The 14,540-nt window shown below is 38.3% G+C and overlaps 1 protein-coding gene across 23 annotated transcripts in view; it reads left to right on the top strand.

Annotated features, from left to right (window-relative positions):
* RIMS1 (regulating synaptic membrane exocytosis 1) overlaps window positions 1-13,563 on the top strand; it is a 305,622-nt gene extending 292,059 nt beyond the window's left edge. For all 23 annotated transcript variants that reach the window (XM_058020424.1, XM_058020435.1, XM_058020427.1 and 20 more), the window contains 5 exons: window positions 3,861-4,002; window positions 7,496-7,608; window positions 10,019-10,120; window positions 10,803-10,942; window positions 11,333-13,563. In XM_058020424.1, the coding sequence (XP_057876407.1) occupies window positions 3,861-4,002; window positions 7,496-7,608; window positions 10,019-10,120; window positions 10,803-10,942; window positions 11,333-11,551 (716 nt within the window). In that variant the 3' untranslated portion in view covers window positions 11,552-13,563. The remainder of the gene's footprint in view (window positions 1-3,860; window positions 4,003-7,495; window positions 7,609-10,018; window positions 10,121-10,802; window positions 10,943-11,332) is intronic.
* The last annotated feature ends 977 nt before the right edge of the window (window positions 13,564-14,540 follow it).

The following is a 14,540-nucleotide window of genomic DNA, read 5'->3' as shown; positions in this document are numbered from 1 at the left end:
GTAGATGGAAATAGCACATTACCCACGCTCATCAGCGTGTTATAGCAGGACTGCTACAACCTGTTGATTAATTGCAAAATGCCTGTTGATTAATTTGCAAAATGCTTACAAGCTGTGTATATTTCATAGCTGCAGGTGGCTGCTCTGGGATGCTTTGGCATCAATTATTAAATCTGAAAAAATATTCATCACATTTGCTTTTTAGTAGTTTTTTTCTTTCTTTTACTTGTTAAGCCAGCTGTTTACATGTAATTTATGCACATCAGTCTGCATTCCTGCATGAAGAAATCCTTACACAATTGACACAGCTGAGAAGCACAGAGACCATTTGGAGTAAATTTTATATCTAAATGATATTCGGTGTAGAGACATCCTCAGTCTGCACAATGAATATAGTGTAATTTACACAGTGCATGCAAATAACTGTAATGTATTATGAAATTTGATTGTACATATCAAACTAATAAAGATTTGGAGCAAGCATTCTCCAATAAACACCCTGACAAGAGCAGAAAATCTCAGTATGTAATAGCACAGATATTGAACTTGAATATTTAATGAACTTGTATTATTCATGTGAAGAAAGCATTCCAAAGAAATATGCAGAGGTTATGCTGAGAAGTTTAGAAGAGCTGACTAACAAGAGAAGCCATTTCTTGACTTTTTGTGTTAAAATTGAAAATATTATGTATTATATCATGTAAGATATAATAAGATGCATAAGTGACCAAGGTTAAAACTTCCAAAACCTGTGCAACAAGTATTTTGATTCTTATCACTGGGCAAAAGCAATTTTCACTATGCCATAAAGCTCATGTTGTGTTTCGTCGTGTTTCATCATTCTGTTGGGTTACTATAATATTTATGATTGTACTTCAGAATATTAAGACTGAGGTTATAAAAGTAAATAAATTGGAGGGCTCTGTTTTTACTGGGAAACTGTGTGTATTAATAGCAGTCATAAGGGGAGGCAAAAGGATGCCTTTGATTCTTCAACCTGAAAACTAAAAATGCTGATGAGAAAAGAGAAAGAAGTAGAATCTGGAACTGTAAGACAGAGAGCAGTGACTTGAAAAGTACTTGGGAAAAGACAATCTGGTAGTTGCTGCTCAGCTAGACAAGGTTTTGGCCATGCACAGGGATTCCTACTTCAGGGTCTGTGTTTTTCAAATCTGTGGAGCAAAAAAGTGGGTTTAAACAACAGTACCAATGTTATCCATGACAATGTAACATTACTCTTTGAAAAAAAAAAAAATCCATCTGCTATTTTCAATCTCTACTGTGGCTCAAAGCTAAAATATTAATTTTTGTAATTTAATGAATGGATATTTCTACAGTGATTATTTCTATTACTGTATTTGTTATCTGTCCCAACAACCTGGCTCTCACTGCTAAATTTCAGCACCTACTATGTTGTCCAGGTGGTCGAGAACAACATATCTTAACCAATTTGTGACAAGACCATGGTGGTCTTGTAGCCACCTCTAGAGTCTCCTCATTTACTTTTCCTGAGCCCTGAATACTCATAAACAACCCTATTCAGCTGAACACATTTCAGGCTCTACCCTATTGTTTCTTCCAGGTGATGCTGCCTGATCTGGCTGGCTCTGGAAATGCAGGCAGGGGGTAAACCACATAATCTCACATGCTTCTGGGAGCAGATGGAAACAGACACATTTTCAGACAGGTCCTGGCAAGAGAGAGAGAGAGTGTGAGATTGAGAAAACAGAAAATGTGAAAATCCTGCTTTGGAGTACAACTCAGTATGTGGCTTATACTTCCTAGGTGCTGTTTGAGTTATTTTTGAGGCTCATCCTGCCTATCAGTACTGATATGCTGAACACATCCTCAGTTTTTAAAGAGAAAGTTCAGGACCAAATGTAGCATCTGAGTTTCTACATACTGAGTCACTGAAGCTCCAGCAAATCCCTCCCACAGCCACCTGCCCTGTGCAAGAGTGGAGCCTGGTGTGCCTTGCCTACCCTACTCTACCTCACAGGTTAATGTGTTTTCAGCTGACCAAGGACTGGCAATGTGGATGAGCTGTAGTGGCCCATGGGAAAACCTCAGAGCTGTTGGCCTCAGAAGGGAGGAAAGGATCTGTGGAAGTAGCTGATCTCTTCCACACAGAGGCACCTGGGTGCAGCTTAGCGGCCGTGCATAAACAAACCCCGGTCCAAAAAGCTTAAGAGGGAAACCTCAGCCCCTTTCACTGTGGGCATGTCTCCTCTAAGCCCAATATAGTAATTCTTTCACTTTGGCCGTGTTTGCTGTTTCCCTGAGAGCTTCAGAGAGGTTACTCTTATAGCTCTATGTTATGATTTCTCCTTGCCCTGCACCAGCTCTGCAGACCCAAAGAGCAAGGGCCACCTGATCTCCACAGCATGTTTGAACACCCTGGGAATGGGCAGGCTGTGTGGGGGCTACAAAAGTCTTATTGTGATGAATGAGATCTGTCAAGATCTGTCAGTTTCAAACATCAACAATGTGCAACAGAAAGGGGAAATTTTTTTCAGAGCAATTCAGTCCCCACAGCAGGTGGAGATGGAAGAAATATTTGCTTTTCATCTGTTTCCCTGAGCAGATCATGAAAAATATGCACGCAGACTTTCCAGGGGAAAATAAAGGAGTGCTGAAATGAAGGAGTAAATGCAGAAGAATGTTGTAGCATGTACTTAGGTGAAACTTTGTCAAATCTATTACTTTCTGGGAGAAAGTAATGTTACCCATTGAACTTTCAGTACATATTTTGAACTATATTGAAAACAAACACGACAATGAGTTTGAAGACAACACATTTTATTGCATCACATGGAAGCTTTGGTAGAAGAAATTCAAAGATCATTGAGAACAACTATCATCATCTAGAAGACTAATTTCTGCTGTGTGACTGCAGAATTCACTCTAGATCAACCATAATGCATAGAGAACCTGTAAAGGACTGGAAGCTCTTCTTGCTCAAGGGAAACATGAAAACTTCCAGGTGAAACTCAAATTGCATTTTAAAGGATGTGGGATAGAAGCTTTACCAAATGGATGAAGTCTTTAAACTATTTCAAAATATTTACATAACTTTCTAATCCTACAGTTGCAAGCCTAGAGTCTGACTGCCCAGAGAGGTTGTGGAGTCTCCTCACTGGAAATATTCAAGAACTATTTGGACACAATCCTGTGCAATGGGTTCTAGGAAGCAGGGAGGTTGAAACAGATGCTCCACTGTGGTCCTGTCCAGCTTAACTATTCTGTGGTTTCCCAAACAAATTCCCCAAGAGTTCTTTCTGTTTCAGAACTGCTGAGTTCATATGTTCTGTAAAGTCTACTGTTTACTTTAAAGACATTTTGTGGTGAGAAGTAAGATTTTGCCAAGTCAAAATACATTATTATATTTTTGATGTTAAGTATCTTAGTATTTATCATTTTTCTGTGGAATGCATAAAGGATATTTTCCCTTTTTTTATATTTGCTGTGAGAATTGTATCTTCTTTTGCAGTCACTCAACGTAGCAAGGTGACTAGAGGCATATTACCAAGTTTGTGGTTAGTAGACAGTATCACAACCTGCCTACATTCCCACTGTGTAAAGGCTATTAACAAGACATCTATTAACTGTGTAAAGGCTATTAACAAGACATCTAATTTTTAACAGTTTGCCCTAATAAAGATCTTCAGGTTGCAGCCTTTTAAAGAGAAGTCGTTTCCAGTTTGTAACTGAGGAAGAGAGATTGGTTCTTCAATCAGAATAGTCTTTTTATGTTAGTAAATGAGAATGACCAAGTCAAATCACCGTTCTTGGGTGAAAACTGCAAGAGAAGGCTTTGCTGTGAGTTATTCTAACTGTTGCTTCTTTTTCTCTGCTTTCAGAGGCTGGCAGCAAGAAGCTAAAGAGCACGATACAGAGAAGCACAGAAACAGGAATGGCAGCAGAGATGAGAAGTCGTATGGTTCGACAGCCAAGTCGAGAATCCACTGACGGCAGCATAAATAGTTACAGCTCCGAGGGCAAGTAAGTGGCATTAAAAATATCAGTAATGTAGGAGATGTTTCTAATGTAGTAGAAGTTTCTTTCCCATTACTTGGGATGTCTCAAACTCTAGCTGAAGGGAGTAGCTCTGTGTAAAGATTCTTCCTCTTGAAACATTTGAAAAACTGAACTATTTCAGGTACATAACACAAATTTCATGGAAATTGAAATTGAGACAGAACTTCTTAAGAATTCTTATTTTCCCTGTCACCCTGTGAGGCATTTTGTTCATCAAAAGACAACTAAATTAAGACTGCTTTATTCAAAACAAAACACAGGGGTGCTTTTTCTTTGAGATATGTTTGGATTACCTCATAGTTAAACTTCAGATGTTGTATATGAATCCCTGTGATATGAAACTCTGTTCAGTAGTACTAGATACAAAGAAAGTTTAATTTAATTGTTCCAAGTCTCTTATTAAGAGCTGTAAACCCAGAGCCCAGCTGCCCCATCAGCTGAAGTCAGACAGCTGTGGGGAATGGGGCAGCTGTTTCCATTCACTGCTGAAGTTTGATATGTAGAAAAGGAGAACAAAAATGACACAAAAATATGCAGGAATATTCCAGCATCCTCACAGTTCTCAGTGGGACTCCTACTGCATGTGTCAAGGTGTAGTGGTTACCAGGGCATTCTTAGAAGATGACTCCCCAAATAAAGGGGAAAATGGGGGTGGGCAAATGCACTGTTATAGACCTGGAAAAAAATGAGATTTGGACTTCTTGGCTTCACTTTTTTGTATGCTTACTGTGTTACCACACTTGCTATTGCATATTGTATGAGGCACAAAGAGCCAAGGCTGCTGTGGTGGCAGTGGCAAGGATCTGTGTAAAGGTGCCTCCATCATCAGATCTTCTCACCACTCTAATTTCTTTTGCAACACTGGAACAGGTTGCCCAGAGAAATTGTGGATAGGCTTATTATCAGGAGTGTTCACAGCCAGGTTAGATGGGGCTTTGAACTACCTGATTTAGTGAAAGGTGTCCTTGTGCATGGCACAGGCATCAAAACTTGATGATTTTTATGGTGCCTTCAAACCCAAACCATTCTATAGTTCTGTGATAATGCAAAGAATTTTAAGAGCCATGTAAGAAAAATAGGCTCCATCATCACTAATTCAAAACCAAAGCAGATAAAGACTAGATGAAGAATGAGGGACAAGAGTAAAATATCCCAGTGTTTTCCCCATTATGATTCCTTGACTGGCCATTACTTCTACCTTTTCAACACTTCACCCTGCCATTCTCCTTCCCCTCTCCTTAGGCTGGAGTGTCAATCTGTAGGGCACCAGTTACTCACCTTGGTGACAAAGGGCCAAATAAACTGGACCCTTTAGGGAGGAGCTGGGGCAGCCTGTTTCCCTGGTTGGCAGTGGAGAGGAGAGGTGGGAGCCCAGCACTAAGGCTGAGGACATTTTCAGTGGAACAGCTTAATCCTCTGTTCCACCCTCATCGTGTGTGAATAGATTGGGCAGGGCTGGGGCAGCCAAGGTCTGGATATGGAGGTCGCAACAGACATCTGCAGGACAGAAAGGTAGAGCCATAAATTGCTGATTTGAGAACCAGCCTCTGAGTAAGGCAGTGATGAAAGCAAGCTTGAGAAGTGAACTGAGTGCTTGCACCCCAGGTACCTTGTCATGTTCTTTTGCTTGACCCTTAATGGATTAGAATTAATACACGTTAAGATTAATGTGTACTTCCAACCTTCATTATCATATATATAGCCAGAAGTGTGATCTCAAGGGAATATTTTCAATGTTGTTAGTCAGCCTGTGCCAAAATGTAACAAATTTTTGGAAAAAAGGCCAATGAAACAAGCAAGAAACATCTCATAGCAGATGCAATAGTGAAAGGATAGTGCCACTGGGGAAAGAAGCAGATAGTATCTTGATCTTGAACTGAAAACCTTGAGATTCTTTTCTTCCTCCAACTAAAGAAACCATATTTTAAAAAAAAATCCAAACTAAATTTCTGTGAAAAAGCTTACCTTTTGGAAAATAACGAGTTTTCTAAACAAAAACGCTGTGCCAAGGTAATGGCATGAAGCTGAATCAGGGGAGATTTAGGTTAAATGTTAGAAAATGTTTTTCTGCCCAGAGAGTGGTCACAGCAACAAGCCTGACTGAGTTCAAGAAGTGTTTGGACGATGCTCTCACGCACTTGGTGAGATTTTTGGGGCTGTCCTGTGCAGGGCCAGGAGTCAGCCTTTGATGATCCTTGTGGGTCCCTTCCATCTCAGGCTAGTTTATGATTCTATATATTTTCTGACCAGCTTTAGTCACTGACAGTCAATAAGTTTAATGCAGGCACAGAAAGAACACTTAGTCTTCAAGAGAGGAATGGAGTTTTTTTATGCAACTACTAGGTTTACAAAGAACTGTGGATTGAATGGCTGAAACACACAAGGCTGATGTGCAGAAACTAAAGCTTTTAATTCTATGTGCTCTTGGATTTATTAGGAAGTTTGTTGTTATTTTTGCAGTCTAATAGGGAATTTCGTTTGAGGAAGAGGAAGAAGTGGTGGCTGGCCTGCTGGAGAATACATTGTCTACACTTGGTTCAGAGACTGTTCTTTTATTTCTCATAATTTTTTAAGGAAGTCAAAGCGGAGTTTTCCCACCATGGATCACTCTTTCTCTCTCTCTTTGTTTTTTACTTTTGTTATTGTTTGGAGACTGTATATCTATTAAAAAAAAAAAAGTGGACAAAGTGGACACTATGGAATATAAGGAAGCAGCTTGGCAAAGTACACATTATGGCATCATAGAATAGCTTGAGTTGGAAAGGACCTGTGAAGGTAATTTAGTCTAACCCCCTGCCCTGGGGAGGCCATCTTCAAGATGAGGTTGCTCAAAGCCCTGTCTAACCTGGCCTTGAATGTTTCCATATACATTGTGCTGATGTGTTCAGTTTGTATTGTGACAGAGTGGGGGAGCAACTGCAGATCCAGATTTGTCTGCCAAAATATTTTGGCTAGAGAGTGGCATTAGGTTTAGCTCTAATCACCACTACTGCTACTACCTGCCAGTTTACGGCTTCATTAAACAGCTGCAGCTGTTTAATGTATAATTTAGTGTATACATCTGTTTTCCCTGTTTGTTCTAAGTGATGCGGATGGGGTTTGGATCAATGTAAATCACACACTCACTAATGAAGAACAGGCTATGAAATTTCATGAAGCTTTTTATATTCTCTCATACAAGGTCATTCTTAGTTTTTTTACCTATGAACCTCTTCACTGCTCCTGGAGACCTCCTTAGCAAGACCTATTTTATGGACTACTTCAAGTTGATGTGCAGAGTTTCTCTACACTGCTTTGGGGTCCCTGGGAAACAGATATTTCCTGATGCTGCAGAATGATTTGTGGTTGTGCATCCTGAGCTGCTTGCCTTGTATTAGTAGTACTTTTGTGGTAAATACTGTAGGATGACAGAAATCAATCCTGTTCTTATGCTTAGCCAGCTTCTATTTTGTTTCAGCTTAATATTTCCTGGGGTACGGCTGGGCGCTGACAGTCAGTTCAGTGATTTCCTCGATGGCCTGGGACCTGCACAGTTAGTAGGCCGACAAACACTAGCAACCCCTGCCATGGGTAAGCGTGATATGTTCTCCTCTGTTAAATGAATAATAAGACAACTAACTAATGCACACACTGGCAGACTACAGCACCAAAAGGATTTTTACCAAATGTCTTCCTTCATTGTCAACATGAAGGTCCTATCTGCAGTCACTGGTGTTCCTATCATGGCAGCACCCAAAGACGGGTGAAAAATTATTTGTACCATTTGAGGTACTGGCTAATCTTATTTGCAGTTTGAAGACAGGGGTTTTACTTCCCACGCAAAAGTATTGTGACTTCTCCTGTTGTATCTCGCTGCAAAATCTCAACTGCTCAGAGTTCGTATTTACTTGACACAGATTATATTGGATGTGACAGAGGGTTTCTGGCCAAACCACATTTTTCCAAATTTATTTCATCTAACTCCAGAAAGTGAAACTTCTGGAAACATTTGCAATGATCAACAATCAGTCAGTGATAAAGCCAGTGATTGTCATGAGAGACACAAAGTCCTTTTCTACAACAGCTGCTGGGGGCTATCTGTGATGTTCTCTATTTTCCAGACCAGTCTGCAATTTCCTTTATCAGCATTAGCTGTAGCTTGTTTATGAACAGGGTATAAGTTGTAGAAGGAGTAACAGAGTGCAAAACTGTGTAATAAGTATCTTTGGACACATTTGGGGATGGAGTTTTTTTAATTTTTTTTGCTTATATATGAGCAGTTCTTAGACATGCTTTAGGATGCTAATTGAGGAGTCCTTGATCCAATAATAGTGATAATATTTCTCCTATTAATAATACTAGTAGTATTATCTGATACTAGTAATAATATTTCTCCGGCTGGATATTATAAATGGCCAATGCTTCAATACAACTGTCTTGGTAAACCAGCTTTAGGAAGCGCTACTGAGACACATCTGAAAAAGGAGAGAGAAACAGAAAAAAAAAAATTGCATAAAAGAGTGTTCCCTTCCCAACTGATGAGCAGAAGGAAAACTATATTGAGAATGCTTTGAACACCCTCTAAGGCAAAACTTGCTGTAAAAAATTCAAATGACTGCTACTAAAGCATTCATAAAACATTGAACTTATTAAATTAACATTTTTATTATTATTTTGGAAGAAAATGTATTAGTGAGACTATTTTTACAATAAATATCTAAATGGCTTTATTGGCATGCATATAAGTGTCTACACTTCCTCTGTTTCTTTTTTTAATCTTGTTTTGTGACTAAAGATTTTTCTGCAGATAACTTGAGTAAAACATTTATTTTGACTTCTTTAGAACTTTATCTACAATAGGCTCAAGTAGATAGTGCTTTTGGCCCACAAAAAGCACTCCACCGGGGTTTTAAACAATTTTTAGAAGATCTGCTCTGTGCTATCCTTTCATTAGTGACGATTTGAAGATGTTTGGATTATCGCTCCCCCTTCTGGTTACCTGTTGCATGTTTTATTGTGGATATGAGACAGAGACGTGCTATTAAAAAGGCTTGTTGGAACTTTCCTTTGAACTATTTTTAGTGCAAAACATGGCTGTGTTTATTCAAGCAAAGTTTAATTGATAAAACAATCTTTGTTGCTGTTCTGTCATACCTCACATACCAAGGTATAAACACTGCTTTCATATGCTGTTAGAGAAACATGAAAATCTCATGCCTAATTAATTTCAAAATGCTGTTTCTCTAAATCCATACCCCAAATTCTATAGTTCAGGATCAGCTATTTCTGATTTTTTTTTTTAGACAATCAGAGCTTACATATCAAATATATATGTTCTCACATGTTTCATGGATGTAGTTCATTTATTTGCTCAAGTATCATGTAGCTGCTCATGTCATACTGTGCATTTTTTATTCTAAATGGCCTATTTTAATCTAAGTTAGATTTTTACTCAGCTGATTCCATGATATATGAAAGTACAGAGATACAATGTTTTGAGCATCAGTACATAGTTTACTGCCCTTGTATTTTATTGATCTAGATCAAAATAGTGCTTCGTCTCAGAGTAAGCAGTTCCCTTTTTCTGCAGGAAATGTCATTTGTCAAAACTCAGGCAAGGAAACAAGTTTGACTGTTAAGAAATGAAAGCAGTTTCTTTTTTAACATGTTGTGACATTTTAGTCACACCAAAAATGCGTGTGGAATATTGATAAAAGTTGAAAAATTGTCACCTGTGTGCTTGGTGGAGACTTTTGAAGAAAAAATACCTCTTTTTAGCTGGTATGAACTGTATACCTGGAGAGGGAACCATGCTCCCTAAGTAAATATTATTTCATCCCTGTTTAAGGATGGAGAAGCTAAAGGATCATCAGGAGACACAACAAGCACAGTAATGCAGAAGAATAATATAAAACTAGTCTTTCTCTTTCTCACTCTTATACCTTCCCTCCTGTGCTGTACTCCTTCTCTAAAATGCGGGCTTCTTTCTTCTCCCTCTCAGGTGACATCCAGATTGGAATGGTGGATAAAAAAGGCCAGTTAGAAGTAGAAGTCATTAGAGCCCGTGGCCTCATCCAAAAACCTGGCTCCAAATCTACCCCAGGTATGGAAAAAAACTGTACACAGCAGGGCTTCAAAAAGGGAGCAGCTTATGCTAGTGTTCCTGTCAGTGTCAATAATTTACATAATGTATATTGTAATAATACTGTATTGTTTTTTATAAGGACATTTGCTGAAGTTCTAGTTATCTATAGAAACAATTATTGAGGAGATTTAGAATCAATACCCCAACCACTGCTTATTGTAAAACCTGGAACAGTTCTTTTAGATAACATTTAGTGAAGATGGTACTTTGCAATCTCTTTAGGAGCTAGAGATGAAAGTGCAATTCGTGTCTGTGTCATTGGAGTGGCAAAGTCTTAAAGGTTCCTTTTGCTTTGAACTATCTCTGACCCCTGAGCCTTTACAGAGAATCCAAAATAGCTGTCAGTGACAGCTAACTTCTGGAAAAAGAAAATGTTTTTAAAATGACTGACATGAAGTGTAATTGTTGTTAGTAAGATCTTAGATCATTACATTCAAAGTTTATGAAAATCAAATTGATTTCTTGTGGGCTGTGTCATCCTTTTTATTAATATAATTGTATTCAGATTATACAATTGTGAAGATAAAATGAAAATAATGTGTCATTTTCTTTCTACTCTGCTTCCTTTTAAGGCATTTTTCCTCCATTTCAGATGTGCACTGTAAGTCCAAACATAACATTCTTGATGTTCTGTTTGCAGCTCCGTATGTTAAAGTGTATTTACTGGAAAATGGAGCATGTATAGCTAAGAAGAAGACAAGAATTGCAAGGAAGACGCTTGATCCTCTGTACCAACAGACACTGGTTTTTGAGGAAAGTCCACAGGGTAAAGTCCTTCAGGTGAGTTTCTTCTTAATCCCATTTTAGGCTGTCATTTGGGAAATCGCTTGCATGTTCACTTAAATTTAACGAGTATGTGTAAATCCATTCCAACTCACTAAGCATTTAATTTTATAAATACCATTACAGACATCCTTGTGGCTTGTGGTTTCAGAGTTGCAAAACGTCTTATTGCATTAAACATTTCTCTTTTGTTGACTGTTGTTCCTGCCTTGCCATGAGGTTTGCCCATGAAAGGGAAGCAACCATTCACTCTTGAGAATAACATTGTCCTTACATTAACACATATAACAACAAGAGTGGACATACATAAGCACAGGTTTAAGTATATAACCCTGTATAAGCATGGATTTAAGGACAATCATGAACCTTGATTTTATGTTCTTCCAGGTAATAGTCTGGGGAGACTATGGCCGAATGGACCACAAATGCTTCATGGGAGTTGCCCAGATCCTTCTGGAGGAACTGGATCTGTCCAGCGTGGTAATAGGCTGGTATAAATTATTTCCACCTTCATCGCTAGTGGATCCAACATTGACTCCCCTGACACGTAGGGCTTCCCAGTCATCTCTGGAAAGTTCAACTGGGCCTCCCTGCATTAGATCATAGTAGCAGGTGCTGTCTATTCAAAACATCACCCAGGATAACAATTGGAACCAGATATTCACATGACAAGAAACACTGTTGGAGAGAGACAATCACTTCCGTTTTTGCTTGTAGTAGTTATCCAAACGTTTGTCTGTCTGTCGAGAGATGGCTTAAATTGACAGAAAAAAGGTATATCACATACAGCTAATCTATTAGCAGCTACAACTGATGCTTATAATGATTAAAAAAAAAAAAGAGAAAGAAAGGAAAAAGAAAAGAGAGGGACATTTAGATTCGACCTAAGTCAAAGATGACCCAAACTGGAAGCTCTCACTCTGTTAACAATGTTGTTTTTTCACATTTTGAGAGAGCCCTCAAGCAGTGTTACCTTCCTGGTGTTTCAGCAGTTTTTCTGTACTTGTCACTTCCACTAGTTTTTTGCCACGTGATTCTGCTAGTTTTGTAGAAGTCCTCACAATGCTAACAGAGACCCTTCCTTTCTTTTTCTAAACCAAACAAAAAAGGGCTGAAGCAAATCTCTGTAAGCATCGTTAAAGTGTTCAACAGCCACAGTTACAATTCCAGCGAGTTCAAATAGTTCCTCAGTTCTGGTACTTACAAGTCTTTCACGTGGGAACCCAGAACAAATGACCAATCTAAGTTATATTCTTAAAAATAGAAATCATCACAGTGCCACTTTTTCTTTGTAAAAAGCAGATATGTTTGCATTATATATATATAAAATAATTTTTCTGTTTATGATGTTTTGCATGGAAGAATTTTGAAGAATTCTGCAACTACTGCTGGGGACTGGTATAAAGCAGCTTTAGTCTTAATTTTGACATTGAATATGTTACTGGTAATGCAATTTTCCTCCTAGAATTGGAGAGGAAATACTCATGTTTCTGTGTATAAATGTATATTTGACTTCCCAAAATGTTGACCAGGAATGAATTGAGCATATGACACTTTCAGCTGTACCCAGGCTTCTCTGATGTGTGTCGCTTCAGACGCACCTGTCTGCCCTGGATAGAGCATGGTATGAGTTGTTCAATGTTTCACTGGAGATTCCAGTTGAAATATTCTGCACTTACTAATGTTTTTACCAAATTTTAGTTTACATTTCTTTGAGATTGATGCAAGCACAAGGCTTGATTTTTTAACGCAAGATATCTTACTTTTTGGAGAAAAAGAAAATCAAATTTCAATTTGCTTTTTATTCATTTGAGTTCTTCTTGGCCTTGAAATCCCTTGTGATATTCTGTAAATGTGCGAAGAACTGCAGATTCCTGCAGGTGCATTGATATGTTTCCCCTCCTTTTACAGGCCATTGAATTTTGTGATCACACAAATAGAGCAGCATGACTTGGAACTGTTCAAAGCTGCATGCACGTTTTGTAAAAAGAGATGAAAAAAGGTTATTTAATAATGTATGTTAGTTCCACATAGGCCAGCTTGTATGTTGCATGTACTTGTACAGTTTGCTCGTAATTACTATACTGAAGTAACCAAGAAATCTAAGCCATCCATTTTTCTTATAGACATTTTGCAGGTTTTAGCCAGGCTAGGTCTGTGGGTCTGGTGCTAAATGTCTATAGATGGACTTTATTTTTTACCCTATGGAAAACGTGATGTAGTACGGACCAAATTCCTTCTAATAACTATTTTGGTGTAGATTCCTACTGTGGGGCTGTAACACATGTAGAAACTGTGTACACACTAGGTTTTAATTCATAGACATACTGCCTGCACCAAGTGAACTATTTATTATTACTCAACACATGGGAATTATTCTGCCCATCTTTCCATAGGGCACAGATTGGTTACTGCTCGACCTGCTGAGCAGGAAGAACTCAAGCATTGGTGCACTACTACTAGATCCTGTTCTGTCTTAGTGGACAAAAACCAACTAGCTATAATTCGATAGTATCTTTCTATTTTGACCACTTGTCTTAACACTCCCCTGTGCTTTTAAATGAACTTCCAACTCATGTTATGTAAACATGTTTAATAAAATTTCCTTTTCATGTCCAGTGTAGTAGTTGTGCTCTCTGTATGTTCTGAGGTTCATCTGTGATTCTGCTTGCTGCAGGACTGTGTGATACGTGTTAAGGAACAGTAAAATAAGTAATTTCTATGGTTCTTTTGATTGCTGTAATAGTGTATGTTGAAATCTGGGGCCAAAAACTGAGGCCTGGTGAAAGTCATGTTTGGTTGGCTTCCTTTTCCCTGAGAAAGCAGCCAAATTGTGCTCTCATTTGTTGAAGCGGGCAAATTGATGTTAAAAAATAAATTAGTAAAATTATTATCTATTGAAATCAAATCAGTTTGTTGGAGAGGAATGATGCTGTGGCTGCATGTAGTAGGGCAGCGGGGTGATATGAGTCAGGCACCAGGGCTCCACTTGGTGTGTGCTGAGCCTTTAAGATACAAGAACAACTACTGACCTTTGGCACTTTTTAAAACCATGAACATGCCCTTCTATTGGGATGCTGTTGTGAACAGTGCTTTATAGAAATTTACCTGAGAGCAGAATTTGGCACTAAAATTTTGCTAGAGAAGCAAAGATGATGTACTTTTATTTTTAGTTTTCCATGTCCCACAGATATCTGATCACAATTTAACTATAACATAACGACAGTATTGCCTCACTTTGAACACTTTTGTTTATTACTTTATTTAATTGATTACATGGTTAAGATACTGAAAAAAATGACGAATTAAACATGGTAAATCTCTGAACAAAAGGCATGTTATTCTGTGTGGTGGGAGTGATCTGTTTAAATACAGAATTTTTCATTCTGTTGCAAAAAGCCCTCAACTTTATTAATCTCATTACTTTGACCACTATGTCTAATACTAGGACATCTTTTCATTTCTGATCTTGAGAAATAAATGAAGTCCAGCATTCTGGACCATTGCTGATCTCCCCCTAGAGGACAGAAAATACGGCAGCAAAAGAACACGCTGAACTACTTCATTTATGGTGTTTCTGATGAAAAGGGATCAT

The sequence above is a fragment of the Melospiza georgiana genome, chromosome 3 (genome assembly GCF_028018845.1).
Source record: "Melospiza georgiana isolate bMelGeo1 chromosome 3, bMelGeo1.pri, whole genome shotgun sequence".
Lineage (NCBI taxonomy): Eukaryota > Metazoa > Chordata > Aves > Passeriformes > Passerellidae > Melospiza > Melospiza georgiana.
Note: the sequence above shows the minus strand (reverse complement) of the source record. Positions and strands in the feature narration are given on the sequence as shown.